The sequence below is a fragment of the Pseudophryne corroboree genome, chromosome 4 (assembly GCF_028390025.1).
Source record: "Pseudophryne corroboree isolate aPseCor3 chromosome 4, aPseCor3.hap2, whole genome shotgun sequence".
NCBI classification, from domain to species: domain Eukaryota; kingdom Metazoa; phylum Chordata; class Amphibia; order Anura; family Myobatrachidae; genus Pseudophryne; species Pseudophryne corroboree.
This window is the reverse complement of record NC_086447.1, coordinates 255,398,855-255,425,083: the sequence shown is the minus strand read 5'-3', so window position 1 is coordinate 255,425,083 and position 26,229 is coordinate 255,398,855. Positions and strand designations below refer to the sequence as shown.

Below are 26,229 nucleotides of genomic sequence, written 5' to 3'. Positions count from 1 at the left end.
GTATTCACCACAGAAGGGAGATCCTGGCTCTTGGCGACAGACGGATCCTCTGGTGCATGTAAAGATGCGATCCATTTGTCCAATAGATCTAGTTGGAAGGGCCTCGCATGAAACCTTCCGTACTGAAGCGCCTCGTAAGAGGCCACCATTTTCCCCAGAAGGCAAATGCACAGATGCACCAATATCTGGGTTGGCTTCAGGACAGCCCGAACCATCGACAGGATTACCATAGCCTTTTCCAAGAGAAGGAACACTCTCTGAGACTCTGTGACCAGTATCATTCCCAGGAAATGAAGCCTCCGTGTCAGTTCCAAGTGAGATTTTGGTAGGTTCAGAATCCACCCGTGATCCAGGAGTAGTCTGGTTGAGAGGCCAATGATGTGCAACAACTGCTCCCTGGACGGATGCCTTTATCAGATCATCCAGGTACAGAATTATGTTCACTCCCTGTTTGTGGAATAGAAACATCATCTCTGCCATCCCTTTGGTGAACACTCTCGGTGCCGTGGAGAGACCAAATGGCAGGGCTTGGAACTGGTAGTGACAGTCCTGTAGTGCAAATTGTAGATAAGCCTGATGAGGCGGGCAGATTGGAATATGAAGGTAGACATCCTTGATATCTAAAGACACTAGGAATTTCCCCTCCTCCAGACCTGAGATCACCGCTTTCAGAGGCTCCATCTTGAATTTGAACACTCGCAAGTAGGGGTTCAACGACTTGAGGTTCAGAATTGGCCTCACCGAACCGTCCGGTTTCGGTACTACAAACAAGTTGGAATAGTACCCCTTGATTTGCAGATGAGGTGGAACTGGAACAATGACCTGGATCTGTACCAGTTTTTGAATGGCGTTCTGTAAAGTTATACTTGCCTCTTGTGAAACTGGTAAGCCTGATTTGAAGAATCTGTGAGGTGGGAGATCCTGAAACTCCAGTCTGTAGCCCTGGGAAATAAGATCTATGACCCAGGGATCCTGGCACGATGTTGTCCAGATGTGACTGAAGAATTTTAGCCAGGCTCCCACCTGCCAGTCTTCCAGGCAGCTCGGTCCACTGTCATGCTGAAGGTTTTGAGGAAGCAGAGCCTGAGCCCTGTTCCTGTGAACCGGCAGTTGCTGGTTTGCGTGGTTCACCGCTAGCGCCTCTGGTGGCGGTAGAAGAACCTCTGGGCTTGTCCCTAAACTTGGCAGTCCGAAAAGATTGTAAATTAGCTCCTGAGTAGGCCTTCCTAGTTGGGAGAGCTGCAGAAGGAAGGTATGTGGACTTACCCGCAGTAGCCTTGGAGATCCATTTATCTAGTTCATCTACAAATAAGGCCTCTCCTGTGAAGGATAGGCCTTACACTCCTTTCCTGGAGTCTGCATCAGCAGTCCATTGGCGTAGCCATAAGCCCCTGCATGCTGACACTGCCATAGCAGTGGTGCGTGCATTAAGCAAGCCTATTTCTATTCGTGTATATGTTGCAGGAGTAAAATAATCTCCCCTTGAGATAAGGTATCTAACCCCTCAATTAGGTTACCGGGCCATTTGGCAATGGCTCTTGTAATCCATCAACATACTATAGTGGGCCACCCCAGCAGTTGTATACAAGGATTTGAGTGTGGTCTCAATTTTACGATCAGCTGCATCTTTCAGGGAGGCTGCACCCGGGACAGGCAATATCATTTTTCTTGACAGCTTGGATACTGATGCATCCACTATCGGTGGATTTTCCCATTTTTTTCCTATCCACAGGAGGAAAAGGAAAAGATGATAGCAACCTTTTAGGGATTTGAAATTTCCTATCAGGATTAACCCACGGTTTTTCAAACAGGGTATTTAGTTCCTTTGACACAGGAAAGGTGGTTGAGGATTTCGATTTTATATTAAAATAAGATTCCTCACTCTCCTCTGTCACTTCATCAGGGATATGCAAAACTTCTCTGATAGCCTCTATGAGAGCCTCTATTCCCTGTGACAGAATACCCTCCCCCACCTCTGAGTCCACCTTCCCCTCCTCCATGTCTGACACCTCATCATCAGAGTCAGACTGCAGGATATGAGCCAAAGTACGTTTGTGCGGACAAGTGGCAGGGAACTGAGACGCTGATTTGGGTACTGAGTCTCTTTTCATAAACTCAGTCATAGATTGTCTTAAGTATTGCATCTCTTTCTCATTGCGGGACAATTTAGTAGAAATATTGGAAATCATTCCCCTAATGGAGTCCAGTCATGCTGGCTCTGCCCCACTAGCTTGGGAAGGTATGTACACTACACTGAGTACACACTAGTGAATCCCCTGGAGAAGAGGAACACTGTGCCTTACATGAAACACACTCTTTGCCTGGCAGCACACACACACACACACACACACACACACACACACACACACACACACACACACACACAAAGGTTAAATGCACAATTAACCCACAAAGAGCCCTTCTAGGGAGACACAGAGATTTTGGAGCCAGCACACGGTGGCCTTGCCGCTAATGCCAAGCTTAGCCGGGTCGCAGACTAAGTACCTAAACACTAATAAGCGCTCCCCCCCTGCTATGACCCCCTGGTACCGCTGAGATAATCTGGAGTCTCTCCGGAGGAGATGCGCGTCCCTGTCAGTCAGCATCTGTGTCAGCTGCAGAGGGAAAATGGTGCTGGTGAGCTGCTGGATCTGCTCATAGTGAAGCGTCGCCCTTTCAGTGGCGCGCGGTCTTCCCGCTCTTTTTTATACTGGCTGAGGTCATTTTGTGCCTAAAATGATGTCAGCCCCCTTTTAAGCCTGTAATGCCAGTCTGGGTACTGTGTACACATATAGTGTACTTAGACTCAGTTCGCCCCCTCAGAAGCTGTGCGTCTGCACTATGTACTGAGTCTGGAGACCCAGCTGCCCCATGTAGAAGCCGTGCGTCTCTGTGCCCTCATGCCGCTATAATGGCCGGCGACCTGCTAACCAGGACACCGTCTTAGTACTCACCACTCTTCTTTCTTCAGGCTCTGTCAGGGGTGGCGGCGTGCCGTGGGAATGTATGCTCGCCTTCGTGGGGCTTGCGAATAGTTCTCTCAGGAGCTAGTGTCCTGTCAGCGGAGAACAGGACCATTAATTGGGCCATTCTCCCGCCTAAGTCCCACGAAGCAGGCAGGCTGGTGCCATCCAGTCCTGCCTGAAAATAACAAACAGATAAAATAAATGCAGAAAACTCTTCAGGACCTTCCAGAGACGTGACCGGCTCCTCCGTGCACATTATCTAAACTGGGTCTGGTAGGAGGGGCATAGAGGGAGGCGCCAGTGCACACTATCAAAATCTTACAGTGCCCAAGGTTCCTAGTGGACCCGTCTATACCCCCATGGTACTAGATGGATTCCCAGTATCCCCTAGGACGTAAGAGAAAACAAGATATCCACATTGTGCACATCAGTGGGTACAGGTATCTTTAAATGCGTCCAACAGTGGTATTAGTTTTATACATAAGTGATTAAAGCATGTTGGGCATAATTTCAGAGCCCGATGTATGTCAGCTTGTGGGATTTGTTAGAATGATAAAATCACAAAATAATAATGCAGTGAATGTATAATAGAAAATCAATATTGCTGATGTAAAATCTGCTGCAATAAAAAAATCACCTTAGTAATATGAAGAATAAAAAATAATAAGTACTAAAATAAAATATAATAGCTAGTAGATGGGCAAATGAAAATACCAATTTCAGGAATACATTTTGCTGGACAGCCATCCATTCGATTCAGGGTGTGCCTCCTGATGCCATCCCCTCCCTGTTGTGGTCAGGTGTACTGGTGCCCATACACTTGTGCGATGCCTTGCGACGCGACATCGCGGGGCATCGCACCGGCAGTTCAGGTGTGATGAAATCACACCTGTACTGCCAATGTGATTACCTTGCGATCATGCGAGATCGCATGGTAATCACGTGATGGGCATATCACTGCCGAGTGGAGCGGCATCTGGCCGCTCCCGGCGGGTGCCCATTGCGCATCACAGTACGATATATTGCATGTGTTTTTAAAAACACATGCGATCGCACTGCGATGCTATAAATATTAAGTGCAGCACATACTATTTTTAGACGCTTAATTCGACCGGCGTACCCGCGCATTCGCATCGCATCGCATCGCATCGCATGGTACCTAAAATGTGCATACAATCCTTCGATTTCTCTCAAAGATGCTGTCGAAATCGAAGGATTGTACCGGATATCTCACAAGTGGTATCCGTTCACATGGTCGACCATGTTATGGTCGACAGTCATTAGGTCGACCACTATTGGTCGACATTGACATGGTCGGCATGGACACATGAAAATGGTCGACACGTGAAAGGTCGACACCTGAAAAGGTCGACATGGGTTTTTTAACTTTTTTTTCTTTTGGGGAACTTTTCCATACTTTACGATCCACGTGGACTACGATTGGAACGGTAATCTGTGCCGAGCGAAGCGGTAGCGGAGCGAAGGCACCATGCCCGAAGCATGGCGAGCGAAGCGAGCCTTGCGAGGGGACGCGGTGCACTAATTGGGGTTCCCAGTCACTTTACGCAAAAAACGACACCAAAAAAAGAAGAAAAAAAAACAACTCATGTCGACCTTTTCATGTGTCGACCTTTCATACGTCGACCATGTGTCGACCATGTGTCCATGTCGACCATGTCAATGTCAACCAATAGTGGTCGACCTAATGACTGTCGACCATAACATGGTCGACCATTCATACCGGAACCCTCACAGTGTATGGGCTACATAAGATCTGAAGAGTCAAAAGAGGTACAATACACCAATAGCCAGGGCCGGCTCTAGGCATGTTCGAATAGAGCGGCCGCACAGGGCGCCACCCTTAATGGGCGCCGCGCGCTGGCGCCGCCATATTCGAGGCTGGAGCCGGCCCTGTGCAGCGTTGGCCCGACCGCCGTGACCTCTTGTGTGCGCTATGCGCGCTGTGCAGTGTCTAACGTCAGACGCCGGTGCCGCGCAGCGCGCATAGCGCACACAAGCGCCTTGGAGGCCGCCCGTCCGCCCTCACCTGGACCCGGACCCGCACTCGCCCGCCATCCGCCTGCCAGCCATCGGACAGCAGTACTCCTCCCCCTCTCAGCGCCGCAGGTATTTGGGGGGGAGTGGGGGAGGCACATTTATGGATGGCACTGTGGGGGCATTTTTCTGGCACTGTGGGGGCATTTATCTGGCACTGTGGGGGCATATCTGCACTGTGGGGGGCATTTATCTGGCACTGTGGGGGCATATCTGCACTGTGGGGGCATATCTGGCACTGTGGGGGCATTTCTGTATCTGGCACTGTAGGGGCATATCTGGCACTGTAGGGGCATATCTGGCACTGTGGGGGCATATCTGGCACTGTGGGGGCATTTCTGTATCTGGCACTGTGGGGGCATTTCTGGCACTGTGGGGGCATATCTGGCACTGTGGGGGCATATCTGGCACTGTGGGGGCATTTATCTGGCACTGTGGGGGCATTTCTGTATCTGGCACTGTGGGGGCATTTCTGTATCTGGCACTGTGGGGGCATATCCGCACTGTGGGGGCATTTGTCTGGCACTGTGGGGGCATTTATCTGGCACTGTGGGGGCATTTATCTGGCACTGTGGGGGCATTTATGTATCTGGCACTGTGGGGGCATTTCTGTATCTGGCACTGTGGGGGCATATCTGCACTGTAGGGGCATTTGTCTGGCACTGTGGGGGCATTTGTCTGGCACTGTGGGGGCATTTATCTGGCACTGTGGGGGCATCTCTGCACTGTGGGGGCATTTATCTGGCACTGTGGGGGTATTTCTGCATCTGGCACTGTGGGGGAATTTCTGTATCTGGCACTGTGGGGGCATTTCTGTATCTGGCACTGTAGGGACATTTATGTATCTGGAACTGTGGGGACGTATCTGGCACTGTGGGAGCATTTATGTATCTGGCACTGTGGGGGCATTTCTGTATCTGGCACTGCTGGGGGGCATGTCATGTGTAGCTGGCACGGCTGGGGAGCATATCATGTAGTATTCCCGCTAGGCGTCTGTGGCTAGGCAATGAGTCTCAGTGCTCTGCCTGGCGCAAAGTGTCTAACGTGCTCTGCCTGGCGCAAAGTGTCTAACGTGCTCTGCCTGGCGCAAAGTGTCTAACGTGCTCTGCCTGGCGCAAAGTGTCTAGGAGGTTCTACCTGGTGCAGTGTGTATTAACTGCACTACTGTGTGGTGTAATGCGAATTGCCACTATTATGTGGCCACGCACCTTTCCCACGAAGCAACGCCCCAAAATTTTTGCTGCGCGCCTTCGGCGCACACTGTCCATGCTTTACCGTGTAGGTAGATGAGCACCAAGCATTGCAGTATGTACATTATTTTGCCCTCCTAACTTAAAAATGTGCCCTCCCTGTGATCAGCACCCTGCCCTAAAAAGTGAACACTATCATGTGTAGCTGGCACTGCTGGGGGGTATATTGTGTGTAGCTGGCACTGCTGGGGGCATGTCATGTCTATCTGGCACTGCTGGGGGGTATATTGTGTGAAGCTGGCACTGCTGGGGGGCATGTCATGTCTATCTGGCACTGCACATTGTGTATCTGGCACTATACTGGAGACATTATGTGTATCTGACACTATACCGGAGGCATTGTGTGTAAGGAACCCTACTGTGGCTGTTATGTGTAAGGCTGCTAATTGTGTGCGTAGAGGGGGTGTGAAAATATATTTATTTATAGTCTAATAATATAAAGTTATGAGGCCACGCCCACTTTTCCTGGAGCGCGCGCGCCTTCGGCTCGCACATGGGGGGGTGGGGGGGGCGCTTTTACATGTTCTCGCTCAGGGTACTAGTAGGCCTGGAGCCGGCCCTGCCAATAGCAGAGCAACAACAGGGGCTGTACTTCCGGCTGCTCTGTCTCATAGCACCATCTTGTGACTGCTCTGCAAAGTCTAGAAAAAATAAAAAGGAAACATACAAAGAGAGATTTGCTCCTTGAATAAATCACGTTTTGATGCAAGTTGTGCAAATATATTTTTATGGGTTTTTTGCATGCAAGGATAATACAGGCTGATTATGAATTGGCTTACCTTACTATCCCTTTAACCACTTGACTACAATTCCCCCCCCCCCCCCCAAAACAGCTTAGAAATTTTGATTTTTCATGAGTATTAGGTGAAGAACATGTATTTAAACTTATCCAGAATGATTTTAGTTAAAAAAAAATTATGTTTTTTTAATATATATATTTGTAAAACAATCATTTATTTCAAACATCAGACCATCGGTCGGGGGGATTTAGTATATACTGTAGATCTACACTAAAAAGTTCTACAGTCGATAGGTTGACCACTAATGGTATACATGCATAGGGTTGACACTGTCAAAATGTCAACATGTAAAAGGTCAACGGGTTCAAAAGGTTGACATGACAATTGTGGACACACATATGGTCAACACAATTTTTTTTTTACTTTTTCATACTTTACTATCCACGTGGACTACGATTGGGAATAGTAACCTGCCTGAACCATGGCGAGCAAAGGGGTACACTAATGGGGCTTTTTTGTGGCAGAAAAGTGACCAAAAAAGCAAAAAAATATTGTGTCAACATTTTGGGTTTTGACCATTTCCATGTTGACCTTTTGACCATGTCGACTTTTTCTCTGTCTACCTATGCATGTCAACCCTTTGTGGTCGACATATTGACAGTAGACCTTTTTATTGTATATCTAATGATCCACAACCACCCGTTGCCACCATCAGAACATCGGGAACATCAGAAACATTCTGACTATCGCAACTTATCCTGCAGCCACAAGATACACACTCTGGGGGCTGGGGTGGTGGGTTAATTTAAATTTCCCAGCGGCTGCTATTGTCTGCTACCGCCGGGTGGGGGGTCATGCTGTGCTGACCGATCAGCAGCATGGCAAACACTGGAGGAGGGTGCCAGGACCTCTGAGAGCAGTAGCTGCGGTCAGTTTCTCTTCCCTGCAGCTGCACATGCTGTGTATGTGAGTGGTCGCATCTGGGTGGTCATTCCAAGTTGTTCGCTCGGTAATTTTCTTCGCATCGCAGCGATTTTCCGCTAACTGCGCATGCGCAATGTTCGCACTGCGACTGCGCCAAGTAAATTTGCTATGAAGTTTGGTATTTTACTCACGGCATTACGAGGTTTTTTGACAGGAAGTGGGTGTTTCTGGGCGGAAACTGGACGTTTTATGGGAGTGTTTGAAAAAACGCTACCGTTTCTGGGAAAAACGCGGGAGTGGCTGGAGAAACAGAGGAGTGTCTGGGCGAACGCTGGGTGTGTGTGTTTGTGATGTCAAACCAGGAACGACAAGAACTGAACTGATCGCACTGGAAGAGTAAGTCTCGAGCTACTCAGAAACTGCACAGAGTAGTCTTTTCGCAATATTGCGAATCTTTCGTTCGCAATTTTGCTAAGCTAAAATTCACTCCCAGTAGGCGGCGGCTTAGCGTGTGCAAAGCTGCTAAAAGCAGCTTGCGAGCGAACAACTCGGAATGAGGGCCCTGGTGCGAACAGATCAGATAAAGCTGTTGCTGGTATGGTCGCATCGGATGCGACCATGCCAGGCAAGTGGTTAAACCGGGACGCTCATGGATTACACAGGTTCTGCAATTGATGGAAACCAGGTGAAATGCAGGCTTGAAGTCAGCCAGCCACAGAGCCTGCGAGCCTGTGTAATTCATGAGTGTCCCAGTTTAAATGGATAATATGGTGCGTAAACCTACCTACTGTATGCATGTAGTGAAAAAGTAATGGGTAGCTTTGTTTGTACGCTGACATTTAAAATTAAGCTATGACACATCTCTGCTCAAAAATAATCCTATCTGCATGTTTTTTTTTTAACAGTCTCACAATATGGTTTCATCAATGTACAAATTACTCCTTTTTATATTTATTCTTAGATCTAAATTAGGCCATTTATATATTCTGCAGGTACACAAGCATTTCTCAGTGCTGCTGAATAAGTGCATGGTACACAGACAAGGGACAAATAAACCCCAAAAAGTGTTTGTTGCAATTTGATTTAAACAAGTCTTATTTACTTTGTTGTTTTTTTTGTAGTATTCTGTATCAGACATCAGTACATCTGGTCTGCTGCTATGTAAGATATCTAAGATAAGGTAAAACTTCTTTACCTTATCCAAAGTTCATCTAAACACAGTAAAGTCACTACGGGGGTGCGGGCTGCTCCCGGGTGTCACATGACGATGGGTGACACCAAAATGTCGGCTCCTCTTCAGTGGCAGGTGCTGCACTGTAACATTAAACAAAGCACTCGGCTCCTGTCACAGTGTAGGAACCAGCACTGCTGACAAGACAGTCTTCGGGGGGAGCCCAACATCCCCAGGACCCCGGAGTGATATAAACTAGGGTTGGCCTGCGGGGCCATGCTACTTCCCACAACTACACGCCCTCTACCTGTGAGTCCATGCCCCTGTTTAGGCAGCTCATGCCTACGGCACGCGCATGGAGTCTTCAAACCGCACCAGGTGGCACCAAGGCAAGTGACGCCCCTGACTAAACGCGCTCTTCCCAGAATGGAGAAAGTTCAGGATTGGGAATTAGAATATAGCAGGCAGTGGTGAATTTCCCATTAGGCACATGAGGGACATGCATAGGGGCGGAACTTGTTTGGGGGCGGCATTTGGATGCTTGTGTTGGTATTATCAGCCTAAAAAGTACCAATTACTGCAAAATATTTCCACTGTACTGTACCAAATGCCATAAACGGATAGGATATGCACATACTGCCCCTGTAAGCTGTCCTACTTAGTAAATATGTATACATAATTTTTCATGATTCTATTAAATTGACTATCATCAAATGAGGGCCAATCAATAAATGGACTAAAATTAGTAAGGTGGGGGGCGGATGTCACTTTTGTGCCTAGGGGCACCCTGACCCCTGATTCCACCCCTGATAGCACAGCCAGAGCTGTTAAATCTAATGAGCCCATGTGCAATCTCCATGTACCCCCCCCCGCTGTGAAAACACTGACATTGTGCTTGTCTAGTATACATGCGCATATCTCTGGGTGAATTTGTCCTGCGCTACACACAGTGCAGTGTTTATCCAGTTTGGGGATTCTCGCAAAAAGGACATATAGGGGGAGATTCAATTGTTTGAAAAGTCAGTTGGGTGTCTGTTTTTTCCTATCTAATAGACAGGAAAAACCAGACACCCAACCGACTTTTCAAACATTTGAATCTCCCCCCTAACTGTCAGAGTAAGTTAACCCTGTAATGGCAGTTGACTGACAAGCTCTTCCTGAATGTAGGCATTTACTGTGAAAGTATAATTAATAGGAGATGTTTCTGGTCAAACACATGGTCAGAATGTACGTGTACTCTCTCACTACTACACATAACGTAAAAGAATAACACAGACATAGCCACTGAAGATGAGTGATATTGCCATTAATTCCAACCAGGATGACTGGATATAGAATATTTTCTCATGAACATTTACAGGTCTCATGGGACATCCCAAGAAGGTTTGTCACTGTCATTCAATAATAATGTGAGCTTGGCCGATTAATGAAATTCCATCTCAGCCAATCAGGCAGAATGCAGTTTATGAGAGAGGAAGCATCTATCAGGTTTCACAGAGACTCCATCTGTTCCCCTGAGTCTTTGTCATCGGATCAAAAGAAAGTAATTGGAATAACCGCTTCTGCATTTATTGTGCATTTATTTGTAATTATTTCGCATTTTTCTATGGTCAGCGATGTCTCATGCACACTGCTGAGCATATACTTTTTTTCTTTTTTTAACAACCAAAGACCAATGGCAAGCTTGTGTCTTAAGCCAGGCTCCTCACTCTGGAGTCTTTGAATGTCCTTGTAACGCTGGTACACTAGACACACTGCAATGTGAAACCTTGGTAGAGTCATGACGAAGCTGCAGAAGAAAGTCCTGTTTTTTGTGGCTGGAGTACTAAGCTTTGCCTGTGCTCTGGCAATTGCAGCAGCATTAGGAATCCAGCTGTGGGTAAAAGGCACAGTTTTGTGCAAAACTGGAGCGCAGCTTGTTAATGCCACAGGAGATGAACTGCAGAAGTTTATGGGGGAAATCCAATATGGCCTTTTCTATGGAGAGCGAGTAAAGCACTGTGGGCTTGGTGGGAGACCTATTACATTTTCATGTAAGTATCCACAATTGCATCAGTCTTTTTATAGCTCAAAAATATTGGAATATATATTTCATTTAAAGAGTGCACCCAAAATGAATGACAACACTGCTGTTACTATAGTTACATAGTCAGCATTTCATACATTTGCGCACCTGCCAATGGATAAGAACAGTCTAATTTGCAATACCTGTTAAGTGGCATTTATAAAGCTGCAGGTAATTGGGTTGTCAAGCAGATCATGAACTGGTTATGCAATCATTTTATATGCAAAGTATATTAACTATAATATGCTTATACTGAGAAATAAAGGGTACAGTTCTAGACTACAGTATTGCATAAATAACTGCGCCAATGTTTTATTATAGTTGTGCAGCATTGTGGAATTTCAGCTCAGTATGCAAGCCACCATGCAATCGCGTTAGTAAAGGGCCCCATACACTAATGCGACATGTCGGACCCTCATGTCGCAGTCGATCACCCCTGGCAGCCTCCCGGGCGGCAGGATCGCATAAGATACATTGTATGCGGTCCTTTTGCTTACGATGTATCTTGTGCGATCCCAGCCATGCCTGCGGGGTCCGACATGTCGCTAGTGCAGCACAGTCAATCTAGGGGATCCGATCCGATGCTCACGGGAACGCGCATCAGATCGGATGTAAAACACATCCGAAATGCCCGATTTCATCCGACATATTGGCCCGAATGGCCGAAATCGGTTGAAATCTGGCATTATTATTCTAGTGTATGGAGCCCTTTAGATTATCTTCTAAAGAGATTAGGGAATAGTGTAGCACACTTATGTGCATTTTCAGTATCAAAATCATATGGACCTAGAATAAAATTTGCATGGAAAATGTGTTTTTATTTTTGGATTACAGCACTGCACAATATGAAACAAAATGTAAAAAAAAGTTTTTTGGAGGTTCTCAGTTTCCTAAAAGCGTAATAGGAGCTAATTTGCGGGATTGTATCAGACATATACTGTATCTACATGTCCATTAGCCCTAGTCCAGAACAGGCAACTTGTTGTTGACAAAGCACCTATTGTAATGGCGAAACAACAATTGATCTGTGTGACAATGCAATAAACTATAATAAGCTAGATTTTACTGAAACCGATGGGCATCAGCATGTGGTGGGCAGAATACAGGATTTGCTAATCATCAGTGTGACCGGATGTGCCTTCACTGCCCGTGCCAAGCGGTCACAGATTGGGTTTGGGTCTCAAGGGACCACGTTGCACCTGGAACTACGTTTCTTCTCAGGCTCCTACCACCAGCACCTGTACCGCTTGCTGCTGTGTCTGCGTACTGCGCACTGTGTCCACACCTCCGGGTTGGCACCATTGATTCCCCACTGGTCACTGACCCTTGACCAGGCCCCTGCATCATTAGCTGACAGAGGGCAGAGCATGGAGGCACTGGGCTTACTCCAGGACAGGTGGAGAATGGAACAGCCTTTTGGGCAATTCTGTTTTTCGCAGGATATGGATGCAAGATGTTTATTTGCTCAAAAAAGTCTTTTTTCAAGGGGATACCACATACATTATGTTAACAGCAGTCCACATTTCAAGATGTCACAGAAGATGTGCACTCTGAGGCTCACAAGCCTCCTTTTTATCTCAATCCAACACACAATACCTTGCATGCAGCATTCTTTTTTTTTTTACTAAACGTATTAGTTGATTATAGTTGAAGAGAGTATTGACTGCATAGGAGAGGAAAGAGTTAAACATCTGGGGAGGGGTGGACCTAGCTGTGAGGAAAGTACAGCCTTCTTTAAGGGGAGGGCTTGATATATATAGGGAAGGTGAAGCCATTTTAAGTCTCTTGGTGATCTGGTTTAGGTGAGTGCTGCAGTGCAAGCAAAACTTTGTTTTATTAGGGGATTCTTGCTGTGCAAGTTACAGTTCAGTGAAGTGTCTGGAGTCAGTGTCTCGGCACATGAGTCATGACTCATCTGTAGTGGAATGTGTTGCAGAGACTGCACATGAATCAGTGAGTTGCCAGTGCTGGAGGATCAGTGCTGGACTCATGGAGTTATTCAGCTGCAGTGATTGTACAGTGTATCTGGGGGAGGCAGCTGCTTATGCCCTGATTGTTAATAATATGTTAACATAGATTTACTGTTATGTTGATATATTATTAATAACCACTTATTGCATACTAGTTATAGAATATGACATTACTTCTGGCTGAGGAGAGAAAGCTTAACAGCCATGAAACACATCATTCATTCTGTAACTAAACCAAATAAAAACATTTTTTTTTTATGTTTTATTTTGCATACTTTGCTAATTGGATGATTTTAGGTGGGCTTGGATTTATTATATTATCCACTATCTAGCCTCCAGGGAGTTTTCCACCCACAATCACACTGAGCAGGATCAGTGAGCACTGAGCCGAGAGCCCTGTACCACAGGGGCTCCACCTCCTGCTGCATGAATCAGATTCATTCACTGAGTCACTGAGTCTACACAGTGTACAACTGTCTCACTCACTGGCAGACTCAGGATGAATCATGATTCATGACATGGATCAGGCACAGCAGCAGAGCACTCACTGACTGGTGAGTCGTGACTGCTCCCTCCCCCCTCCCACTGGGTGTCACCTGGTATAGCCTCTGGCCAATCACAGCTAAAGACAGCAGAACACACTGACTGAAGGACACAGGACACAGAGTTTCCTCCCTCTGTCTGAGAGAAGCTGCTGCTGCTGCTGTCTCCACTCATGAAACAGTGAGTGACTCGAGTCATTCACACTTCCTGATGATTCCAGTCACTGTGTTGAGACAGAGAGTCAGTAGCCATCTCTATTGTCAGCCCCCTGCATTTAGGTCACACATCAGTGCTCTGGCTGCCACTCGCCCACGACGGTCCGCCGGGACCCCAGCCCGTTACCGCTCATCTGGCGGTGGGGGCTGGTTCCGGGGGCGAGCTGGCTGGCCCTGGGGACGGCGTCCCGTCCCCTAGGGCCTCCTCGAGGGATCTGGCGGAAGCCGGGCCGGCTGTGACTGGCGGGAGCGGCTGACGAGGAGGATCAGAGAGGGAGTCAGGCCGCCCGGAGGTGGGCGGGCAGCAGCCCTTGCCTCCGGGCATGGCCGGGGAAGCCCCAGTGCCGGGTGCCCGCGGGAGCGCGCCGCGCCGGGCGCTCATCCAGGGACCGGAGACTGAGTTCGATGCCCAGCTCTTCCCCCTTGCCGGGGCCGGCAAGTGGTTCCAGGCGGGGGGAGGGCACTGGGCGGGGGACGGTGGCCAGCCGAGCGAGGCCTGTTGCAGGGCCTCGCACGACGTCATCCCAAAACGCTTCGGCTGAGAGAGCACGGACCGGAAGCGGTGGGACGCACGCGCGGCTCCGGCGGTGCCGCTCGCGCACGTGTGCGCGCAGCGGCGCCGCTTTCCTCCTTGTCTCCTCAGCCCTCTCCCCCGCAGCCGGAACACGGTGTGGAGCGGGGAGGGAGGGGGAGAGGCAGTGATCAACCAGGTTAAGCTAATGGGGCTCTTAATGCAGGAGCCCAGACAAGAGGCCTTGTGGTGACAGAGAGCAGTGGGGCGCGCGCCCGAGGTGCGCGCGCGCCCACGCTCGCCTTTGGCGCCGCTAGCCGCGCACGTGTGCGCGCAGCAGCGCCGCCGGCCTTGCTGTCTCCCCTGCTATCTCCCAGGCAGCCGGAATCCGGCGGGAGCCGGGGGGAGAGGGGAGACAGGGCAATTATGATCACTGGCAGGGCAGTGCGATACCAAGGAGAAGGGGTGCGGCAGCAAGAGGTCACGGGGTTCGTGCACAGGAGGTGCGCGAGCCCGTGTCCACTGCAAGCGGAGCGGTGCGCGCGCGCTCTGCTGCGCCGCGGGGTTCCCGGTCTTTTCAGATCACTCCCCCGGGGCCGGAATCTAGCGGCCTGCGGGGGAGGAGGGGGGACAGGGAATGGGTTAGTGGCCGCGGGGCTGCTGCACGCGCCGCAGGAACTCGCGGCGGTCCCCCCCCCCCCCCTCTGCGGCATCGGATAGTTCCGATACACGGGAAGAGGGGACAAATTCAGAGGCGAGGGCAGTGCGGGCGCCGACAGCGGTGCCTCCGCTTTCCCGCAAGGGCAGCGTGCGCCGGATGCCCGGCACACGCATGTCGGGCGGCGAGCGCGTGGTCGCACGCGGGCCCCGGTGAAGGACCCAGGACCGCGCTTTGGGGCAGTCACGACCCCTCCGGAGCGCTGGCTCGGCCCTGGCCACAGCGGTGAAGGTGTTAGGGCCGCTAGCCGCGGCTGCCTCCCCTAGAACGGCTGTTCGTTCCGGCGGGCTGCGGGCTATGGCGGCGCAGCGGGTGGCACGCGCCTGCCGTGAGCTCGGGACGGTCGCCGCAGAATTACAACAGGGTCCAGGGCAGGACGCGGGGGATCTCACGGCCGCAACGCCCCCAGCACGGAGGCCGCGGCATGTGCCGCGAGTACTGGAGGGGTCCTCCGCTTCTTCCTCTTTTTCAAGGGAGCTCGGGGATGAGGCGATGGCAGATTTCGAGGAGGAAGGCAACGATTTGGATGCGCCGGAAGATTCCATGTCGGGGGAGTCGGCGGCATCAGGTAAGGTGGTGCAGTCGGTATTCGGGTTCCTCCACGAGCTTTAGTTCGCGTAGTTCTTCCTCTTCCTCCTCTTCATCTTCAATGTCGTCACAGGTGTCCGAAGTCAGTAGCACAACTAGGGCAAAGAAGCGGGCAACTAAATTCGCCAAGAGGGCAGCGGAACAGGCGCAAGCGGCTTAGCGAGGAAGCGCGTAGGGCCAAGAAGCTCGCAATTTGCCCGGTGTCGTGCGATTCGTCTATACTGCTGTACTGCGGGGGCTGCGAGATAGCTGCCGCAAGAAGATTTGGAGGGGGGACTTCGTGGACGTGTTCGTATTGACGAAGGTCGCGAAGAAAGAGTATAAGGTGGCGGCGAAAAGAAGGGCATCGGGGCTGAGGCATTCCGTACCTTCGATAATTGCCTGGCCGGGTTCTGGGTCTTCGCGGCATCTTACCTGGAGGACAGGCCGGCAGAGCACACGAATATAATAAGGTACCTGCATCTCATACATGACATGCAGCGCACGTCTTCGGGATCGGAGTGGCGCAGGTACGATCAGGGATTCAGGGAACAACAGGAAGGTTTGCAGGTCATGGACTTCGGGTTCAAGGACGTTGAGGTTGGGCTCAAGGTCACCCGGGCTTCGCTACAGGCGGAGGAGCCCCGGAAGCCGGGGGCGGACGGGCACCACGCAGGGTCGTCCTCCCAGGGGTTCGGCGCGGACGGCGGATTGGCCAAGTCAGGTAGGTCGGCAGTCCGCGCAGGGGGGCGTGCCACCACAAAAAAGGAAAATGTTTCGCGTTTAACAACGCGGCGTGTTCCTTCGGGGGATGACTTGGTCATCTCTCCAGTGGGGGTGGTTCCTAAGAAGGCTCCAGGCGCCTTCCGGCTCATTTGAGTTCGCTTTTAGGCTGGCTAATCGCAGCATTTTGTTTAGATGCGATTATCTGGGCGTGGTGCATGCGATTAATAACCAAAGGGCAAAGTCGTTGGTGGTTATGCGGGTGCTAGGGCAATTGCTTTTGACATGCTTGCGTAGGAACCTGTGGTTTCGCGCGCAACATGTGCCCGGTTTGGAGAATGGTATTGTCGACGCTTTGTGGGAGAGGTGTTGGTTGTTGGCACCTGAGGCCAACGAGCAGGGTTTTCACTGTCCCGGTTAGGTTTGGCAGGTGATCGGGCCGGACTGGAGGGTATAGCGTTGCGGTCAGTCGCGCCAGCCACGCTCAAGGCTTACGGACATGCTTGGAATGAGTGGGACGAGTTTGTCCAAGGTCATCAGCAACAAGGTAAGAGCAGGCATCGGCTGATGCTTTCTTTTATGTGGCAGCTTTACGTCTCCGGTAGGTCACGAGCAGTGGTTTCGCGGTATTTGGCAGGCATCTAATTTTTCTGCAAGCTGCGAGGCGTCCCTGACGTAACAAAAAGCGAGGTTCTGCGGAAGGCAATGAAAGGGTGGGCGCGAGTCGGGCCGTCGCCACCGGATAGGAGGCGGCCCATCGATGCGGCGTTGTTGCCGGCCGTCATCGAGGCAGTAGGGCGAGTCGCGTCGTCCAGGTTTGAGACGCTTTTGTTTAGTTTGGCGTTCTCAATGGCTTACCACGGGGCCTTTCGAGTTTCTGAGTTGGTAGCGCCTTCCAAGAGAGCAGATTCGCGCATGCTGGTCGGAGACGTAGTAGTGGGTGAGAGGTCCTTGCTGTGCAGGTTGCGACGCTCCAAGACGGATCAAGGGGGGAGAGGGCGCTGGGTTACAATGGTTCCAGCGCTGGAGGAGAGCGTTTGCCCGGTGGGGCTGGCAAGGCAATACGTGGTGGTGCGACCCGTTAAGGAGGGGTCTTGGCTGTTGCATTATGATGGGCTGCCAGTCACGAAATACCAGTTTCGATGGATGCTGAGTCGCTGTTTGGCGGGCTTGGGCCTCCCACCCACTGTTTTTGGTACCCATTCCTTTCGCATAGGCGCAGCGACGTTGGCTGCTGCGGCGGGTTGCTCCAGAACTGAAATACAGGCGGTGGGGCGATGGAAGTCGTCAAGTTATAGACGATATATTCGCCCCGTCACATGAGAGGTCGGTTTGCGCTTGGGCTTTGTTTAAATTTGCAATGTATTATGTTGTTACAGTTCTGTGATTTTATGGTGTGTGCGTCTGTTGGTGTTACCCCTTTTGTTTTTGTTTTTTTTTTGTTTTTTATCCTACTCAGGGATTAGCTACTTGCCGTTGCTGGCATGAGTCGGCAGCGGGGGTCTGGAGTTATTTGCGATTTTTTGCCTGACTTGACGGACTGAATTCTAATCTACAATTCGGCTAATTTGGTCTAATCAGAGTCCCTCAGCAGGTCTTTACGTTTCACCTCCAGCTGAGTTATTACATGTGTTTCCCATTTTATACCCCCGCCTCCCCCCCCCCCCCCACCCCCCCCTGTTTTTATTTCGTTTATTTTTATTTGATCTTTCCCCTTTGTGTCTTTAATTGCGCTTTTAAATTGGCTACGAAGCATGGTGCAGTCGGCTAGGCCGTGACTGCTGCAATAGCGAGATCTAAAGTTTTCTTTTTTGGCAGATCCTTCAGTATAAACAATTAATAAGCCTCTTAGTAATCAATTCTACCCCTCTTTTTCCCTTCAGGATGGTTCGAAGACTATTTGCCCATTTGGGTGGTTGGCCACTCTTACATTTACTGGGCGGCCAGGTTTGTGGCCTCGGAAGGGTCTCAGGCATTGCTTGGAGCACAGGGTGTCAGATGGCTTGGCTGGCGAGGAATGATGTGGGGTGAGCTGAGGAGTAGGTTAGTGAGTCAGGCCAGCAAGCATGGAGTCCCTAGGGTTTTTGGTTGTCCATCTAGGTGGCAACGACCTGGGGAAGTGGACATCCTTGGATCTGCGGTGGGCCATGATACAGGATCTGGCAAGTGTGACCGCGGCATGGACCGATTGTGTGTTGGTTTTTTCCATGATGGTGCCAAGATTGTGTTGGAGGGGTGTGGCGGATGGTCGCCAGATTGATGAGGCCCGGAAAAAGGTGAACGGAGCGGTGGCAAAGTGGGTGCTGTCCCACGGTGGGAGGGTGGTTCGCCACCCGAGGAGTCGGTTAAAAGACAGCCACCTTTTCCGGCGCGATGGAGTACATCTATCCAATGAGGGGATGATGTTTTTTCTGGAGGATCTCGGTTTCGCTTTGCAGGAGTTTTGGTGGGGTGTGGCGGATGGTCGCCAGATTGATGAGGCCCGGAAAAAGGTGAACGGAGCGGTGGCAAAGTGGGTGCTGTCCCACGGTGGGAGGGTGGTTCGCCACCCGAGGAGTCGGTTAAAAGACAGCCACCTTTTCCGGCGCGATGGAGTACATCTATCCAATGAGGGGATGATGTTTTTTCTGGAGGATCTAGGTTTCGCTTTGCAGGAGTTAGGGTAGGTTTATGGTGGCGGTGCGAAAGACTGTGGGGATGAGTCTTTCGCTGTTGGCGGAAAAGAACGGCAGTTTCGTATTGTAGAGAAAACTGTAGTGTTTTACAGTTGGTTGTGGTTTAGGTGCACTCACCTCCATCGACTTATGGCCGCTTGACCACCCGTCCGGGAAGGCAGCGGCAGGGCACCCAGGAGCGGTGGGTAGTCACTGTGGGGGTTGAGTTGTCACCTATTACCGGTTTATGGTAAGTTTTAGTAAATTTATAGGGTTGAGTTATTTAAGTTTAATTTAGATTAAGTGAGCCGTTCTTTTGGGCCGCCACCATATGCCAGCTGGAGCGGCATATTAAATTAATCTCTTTATTACAGGTTTCCTAATGGTTAGGGACAAATAAATAGCTAGCAATTTTCTGCCAAAATTCAAGTCTCAGTGTCGTTATTTCTGGTTATGATTATGAATGCTTTACTTTCAAAGAAAGGGGTCCACCAAATATCACTAAGATGTTTAGAAGAGAGTATTGACTGCATAGGAGAGGAAAGAGTTAAACATCTGGGGAGGGGTGGACCTAGCTGTGAGGAAAGTACAGCCTTCTTTAAGGGGAGGGCTTGATATATATAGGGAAGGTGAAGCCATTTTAAGTCTCTTGGTGATCTGGTTTCCCACCCTCCCGCCCTGGTAGTTGGAAATTGTGGCACGTGGTGATTTGGCTCTAAGTTGTTGGCTGTTTTCGTTAGCTATTTATTGGCGGAAAAGAACGGCAGTTTCGTATTGTAGAGAAAACTGTAGTGTTTTACAGTTGGTTGTGGTTTAGGTGCACTCACCTCCATCGACTTATGGCCGCTTGACCACCCGTCCGGGAAGGCAGCGGCAGGGCACCCAGGAGCGGTGGGTAGTCACTGTGGGGGTTGAGTTGTCACCTATTACCGGTTTATGGTAAGTTTTAGTAAATTTATAGGGTTGAGTTATTTAAGTTTAATTTAGATTAAGTGAGCCGTTCTTTTGGGCCGCCACCATATGCCAGCTGGAGCGGCATATTAAATTAATCTCTTTATTACAGGTTTCCTAATGGTTAGGGACAAATAAATAGCTAGCAATTTTCTGCCAAAATTCAAGTCTCAGTGTCGTTATTTCTGGTTATGATTATGAATGCTTTACTTTCAAAGAAAGGGGTCCACCAAATATCACTAAGATGTTTATATTTCAGGACTAAAATTAGACGAAAATTAAAACTGAGATCCACTGACTAAATCTTAACTAAAACACAGCAAAAAGAAGTGACTAAGGGGTTAATTCAGGTTGGGTCATAAATCGTCACACGCAGACGCCGCAACAGGTAAAATGGCGCCGGGACTCCTGCAGCCGCAGCTAAGCAATTTCTGCTGTTTGAAGGGGGGGGAGGCGCTGGTCAGCATGCTGGACGGCCTTGCCCAGTGCTGGGCGGCCCCCATCATGCGACCAAAAGGATAGAAAATTCTGCTAATTAGCCCCTAAGACTAAAGCGGAATTTAAAATCCTTGTCAAAGGACACTGGAATTAATACTGAAAGTAGGGTTTTAAATGAAATTATATGTTCTAGATATTTGCGGACAAATATATGACCTGCTGTGAAGGAAATAGGATTGTGTATTGCACTTGTTTGTCCTAACAAACGTAAGGCATTTTTTTGTATATGATATATGGGAGCACTACGGTAAGTCAGACTCCTTATGTAACACATTATCAGCCTATTGAGCCCAAATTACTAAAATCATAGTTAAAGGTATGCACACCTCTCGAGGGAATTTTAGAGAAATGTTTTTTTTTTTTTGCAAAATCCATTACAGTATCCTTAAACTGTTTACAAAAGTTATGACTAAAACATTGACTAAAATTAGACTAAAAGGAAAACTGGGATCCACTGACTAAATCTTGACTAAAATGAAGCAAAAGTGAATGCTAAAATGTGACTAGAATTTAAAGTAAGCGACTAAGACTAAAACTAATTTGAAAATCCTTGTCAAAATTCACACTGGACCATATTATACTATGTGAGAAATATACTGTCTATGTATGTACAATTAATTCTATTATTGTGTCATTCTTATTCCACCTTGTTTATACACTTCATGTATTGTGACACCTAAACACTTTATCTAATGGCAAGTATATTGCTTTGCAAATGTTGGGGGTACAAAAGATGAAAAAGGGCTGCCAGGGGTACCCAGGTGGGAAATGAATGACAACCACTGATGTACACAACACAAGATGTACACTGGCTCGCATTACCAGTCATGGAACACATACTAACAGAATGCTACTTAAACTATACGGAATTCTTGTTCTAAGAAGAATATAGTAGTGTTACAGTTCCAATAGACTACTTAGAATTACAGTACAAAGTAATATTTTATAATGGATTTCAGGGGGAAATTGATTTTGTTCTCTTTTTACATTGTCTGTCACAGCATATAACAATGTCCAGAAAGTCCCAATATTTATTTTTATGCAGTGTCGGACTGGGGCATGAAGGTCCCACCGGGGGAATGCTGCTATAGGGGCCCATGCTTAAAGGTGTAGCCAGGTTCCATTGGGGGCGTGGCCAGCCACCACAGAGGTTTGACTAACCATTACATGTTCTGTGCCCCTTGGTAAATATATAATAAACCAAATTATTGTGAAGTATAATGTAACATATGTATAATACATAAATCCAGTGCACTAGGATAGTCTGGAACCTGATCCCTAGCGGAGGATGAGGGCCCACAGACAGTAGGGCCTACCGGTGGTTTCCCCTGTTCCCCTGTGGGCCAGTCCGACCCTGTTTTTATGTAAAACCAAACAGATGGCAGCAAAGGCAACCTCCTTCCAAAGGCTATTATGAAATCGGGACTGCAAACTACTGTGAAATTGATCACCAGGGGAAAGCTATTATGCAGCCTCAATATGAATGGAAGATCAATTCTAATAAACACATTGCTTATAAAGTCCTCCATATACAGGGGTATTTCATTAATCTCTTGTGTATAACCAAGTTTCAGCTGTGTTGATAGGGTCATCCTGTGTACTTAGGATATGGGCAGATAAGGCAGGTCCTCACTTTTGGCACAATCCTCATGGATATTGTTCCTGCTCTTTGTACTGTATGATTGGCAAACACGCAGTGCGTGTATGTGTACATAGTAACCAATTACATTTGTTTCATCATGACCTGAGCATTATTATATTTGCTTTTTAAATAAAAAGACTGAGGCAAACATTTTTAATATCGGTCTTCCTGCACGATCACTATAGATGTTGTAATGGGCAAGCACAATAGCCATTTATCTTTTACAAGTAAGTGATATGGAGGTATATATTTTTTTAAATAAAATGTGTGGAATATTCTCATAAAACAGACATTTGTTTGGGGTACCCACACATATTAAGAATCCATAGAAAGTACAGGGAACGTATGTAAGGGGGTCCCTTGTTTTCAGTTGCAAAAGCAGTCCCTATAGATTTCTATGGGGGCTACAAAAAAGGCACATTTACCAGCTCAGAATGTGAAGCATACCAGAACTGGTCCGGTAGCTAACACCATCTTCAGATAGCTTTAGTCAATGTATCCTATGGGCTACACACCGTTTGATTTTTCCCCGGTACCCTCCTCCACTCACACATGTACAGTGTGCTGGGGTACGCACTCAGTAGTAAAACGTTCTCATTAGCGATTACTTCTACTACATCGAAGGGGCGGGCTTCTGTTAGCTCCTGTCCCTGGATGTAATTAATGGTAGACAGTAGCAATACTTCATTTCTCATTGCTACTGTAAGTAGCAATAAGAGATTATAATTATCATGCCCAAGTCCCCATAATGAGCAAATACTGTATACCCCATGGAAAGAGGTTTTACAAGCCTATTAAACTACTAAAAAGGTCAAGCGGAGGTGAGGTGTTGCCCATATCAACCAAACATATTTCAGCTATCATTTTATAGACGGTACTAGATAAATATAATAATAGCTACAATATGGGCTACACCTAGGGTTGCCACCTCTATCGGATTTCCTGGATTCTCCAGGATTTGGTAGCAACCCTCCAGGAGGCTCTCTCTTGGATTCCAGAATTCTCCCGGAATAAGGGGACCTGCCCCGCCCCCTTCCGCGCGTCACCAACTTATTGTACAGTGAGGCATGTCCTTTGCGCTGTGGCCACCGGCCAATAACAGCCGGCTTTCCGGAGGAGGAGGTCTGCGCCGCTGTGCGCCAAATCTCGCAAAGAGGCAGAGGTGCGCTGCAAGCCTGTAACTGAGCAGAGCAGATTACAGGAACAGCCAGATTGGTGTGAAAGGAGCCTATGCTGCCACTACAGGTATTGCTGCCACTATGCCTTTAGCTCCATGCATGCTGTGCGTGAGTAATTACGCCAGACTTATGTTTAATTGTAACTCAGCTCCAAATTGTAAATAGGAGACTGTAAAGGTGTTTTAAATCCTGTTTTTGTGGTTTTCTTCTATCTTTAAAATATTCATTTGCTACACACGTCTTGTTATGTCTATAAAGATGGATTTTAATTATTAGTGGTCTAAAGTGGTGACAAGGTAAGAGGCGGTGTGGATACAGCAGTTGCTTATGAAAGACTAGAGATGAGCGGGTTCGGTTCCTCGGAATCCGAACCCCCCCGAACTTCAGCCTTTTTACACGGGTCCGAGGCAGACTCGGATCTTCCCGCCTTGCTCGGCTAACCCGAGCGTGCCCGAACGTCATCATCCCGCTGTCGGATTCTCGCGAGGCTCGTATTCTATCGCGAGACTCGGATTCTATATAAGGAGCCGCGCGTCGCCGCCATTTTCACACGTGCATTGAGATTGATAGGGAGAGGACGTGGCTGGCGTCCTCTCCGTTAGTAGATAGAGACACTTGAGTTGATTACTTAGTAATTTTGGGGAGCATTAGGAGTACTCAGAGTGCAGAGTTTTGCTGATAGTTAGTTACTAGTGACTGACCACTTTATTATTTAATATAATCCGTTCTCTGCCTGAAAAAAAACGATACACAGTCACATACCATATCTGTGCTCAGCCTCAGTGTGCTGCATGATAATATCATCTATGTATATCTGACTGTGCTGAGTGCTCACTGCTCACACAGCTGAATTGTGGGGGAGACTGGGGTGCAGTTATAGCAGGAGTACAGTGCACACTTTTGCTGCCAGTGTGACTGACCAGTGACCACCAGTATATTGTCTGCCTGAAAAAGTTAAACACTCCTGTGGTGTTTTTTTTTTAATTCTATAAACGCATTCTGCTGACAGTGTCCAGCAGATCCGTCATTCATTATATTATATAAATATTTACCTGCAGTAGTGTTATATTTTTTTTGTTCATCTCTATCATCTTTATCATCTCTATATTAGCAGACGCAGTACGGTAGTCCACGGCTGTGGCTACCTCTGTGTCGTCAGTGCTCGTCCATAATTGTATACCTACCTGTGGTGGGTTTTTTTTTTCTATCTTCTTCATACTAGTAGTTTAGGAGTCTGCTGACAGTGTCCAGCAGGTCCGTCATTATATTATATATACCTGCAGTAGTGATATATATATATTTTTTATATCATTATCATCTCTATACTAGCAGACGCAGTACGGTAGTCCACGGCTGTAGCTACCTCTGTGTCGTCAGTGCTCGTCCATAATTGTATACCTACCTGTGGTGGGTTTTTTTTTTTATATCTTCTTCATACTAGTAGTTTAGGAGTCTGCTGACAGTGTCCAGCAGGTCCGTCATTATATTATATATACCTGCAGTAGTGATATATATATATATTTTTATATCATTATCATCTCTATACTAGCAGACGCAGTACGGTAGTCCACGGCTGTGGCTACCTCTGTGTCGTCAGTGCTCGTCCATAATTGTATACCTACCTGTGGTGGGTTTTTTTTTTCTATCTTCTTCATACTAGTAGTTTAGGAGTCTGCTGACAGTGTCCATCAGGTCCGTCATTATATTATATATACCTGCAGTAGTGATATATATATATTTTTTATATAATTATCATCTCTATACTAGCAGACGCAGTACGGTAGTCCACGGCTGTGGCTACCTCTGTGTCGTCAGTGCTCGTCCATAATTGTATACCTACCTGTGGTGGGTTTTTTTTTTCTATCTTCTTCATACTAGTAGTTTAGGAGTCTGCTGACAGTGTCCAGCAGGTCCGTCATTATATTATATATACCTGCAGTAGTGATATATATATATTTTTTATATCATTATCATCTATATACTAGCAGACGCAGTACGGTAGTCCACGGCTGTAGCTACCTCTGTGTCGTCAGTGCTCATCCATAATTGTATACCTACCTGTGGTGGGGTTTTTTTTTCTATCTTCTTCATACTAGTAGTTTAGGAGTCTGCTGACAGTGTCCAGCAGGTCCGTCATTATATTATATATACCTTCAGTAGTGATATATATATATTTTTTATATCATTATCATCTCTATACTAGCAGACGCAGTACGGTAGTCCACGGCTGTGGCTACCTCTGTGTCGTCAGTGCTCGTCCATAATTGTATACCTACCTGTGGTGGGGTTTTTTTTTCTATCTTCTTCATACTAGTAGTTTAGGAGTCTGCTGACAGTGTCCAGCAGGTCCTTCATTATATTATATATACCTGCAATAGTGATATATATATATTTTTTATATCATTATCATCTCTATACTAGCAGACGCAGTACGGTAGTCCACGGCTGTAGCTACCTCTGTGTCGGCAGTCACTCGTCATCCATAAGTATACTAGTATCCATCCATCTCCATTGTTTACCTGAGGTGCCTTTTAGTTGTGCCTATTAAAATATGGAGAACAAAAATGTTGAGGTTCCAAAAATAGGGAAAGATCAAGATCCACTTCCACCTCGTGCTGAAGCTGCTGCCACTAGTCATGGCCGAGACGATGAAATTCCATCAACGTCGTCTGCCAAGGCCGATGCCCAATGTCATAGTACAGAGCATGTAAAATCCAAAACACAAAATATCAGTAAAAAAAGGACTCAAAAATCTAACATAAAATCGTCGGAGGAGAAGCGTAAACTTGCCAATATGCCATTTACCACACGGAGTGGCAAGGAACGGCTGAGGCCCTGGCCTATGTTCATGGCTAGTGGTTCAGCTTCACATGAGGATGGAAGCACTC

At 47.9% G+C, this 26,229-nt stretch overlaps 1 protein-coding gene across 2 annotated transcripts in view; it reads left to right on the top strand.

Moving 5' to 3' along the window:
* Positions 1-10,614: 10,614 nt before the first annotated feature.
* CLRN1 (clarin 1) overlaps positions 10,615-26,229 on the top strand; it is a 50,281-nt gene continuing 34,666 nt past the window's right edge. For both annotated transcript variants that reach the window (XM_063916054.1, XM_063916053.1), the window contains exon 1: positions 10,615-11,139. In XM_063916054.1, coding sequence (XP_063772124.1) covers positions 10,887-11,139 — 253 coding nt within the window. In that variant the 5' untranslated portion in view covers positions 10,615-10,886. The remainder of the gene's footprint in view (positions 11,140-26,229) is intronic.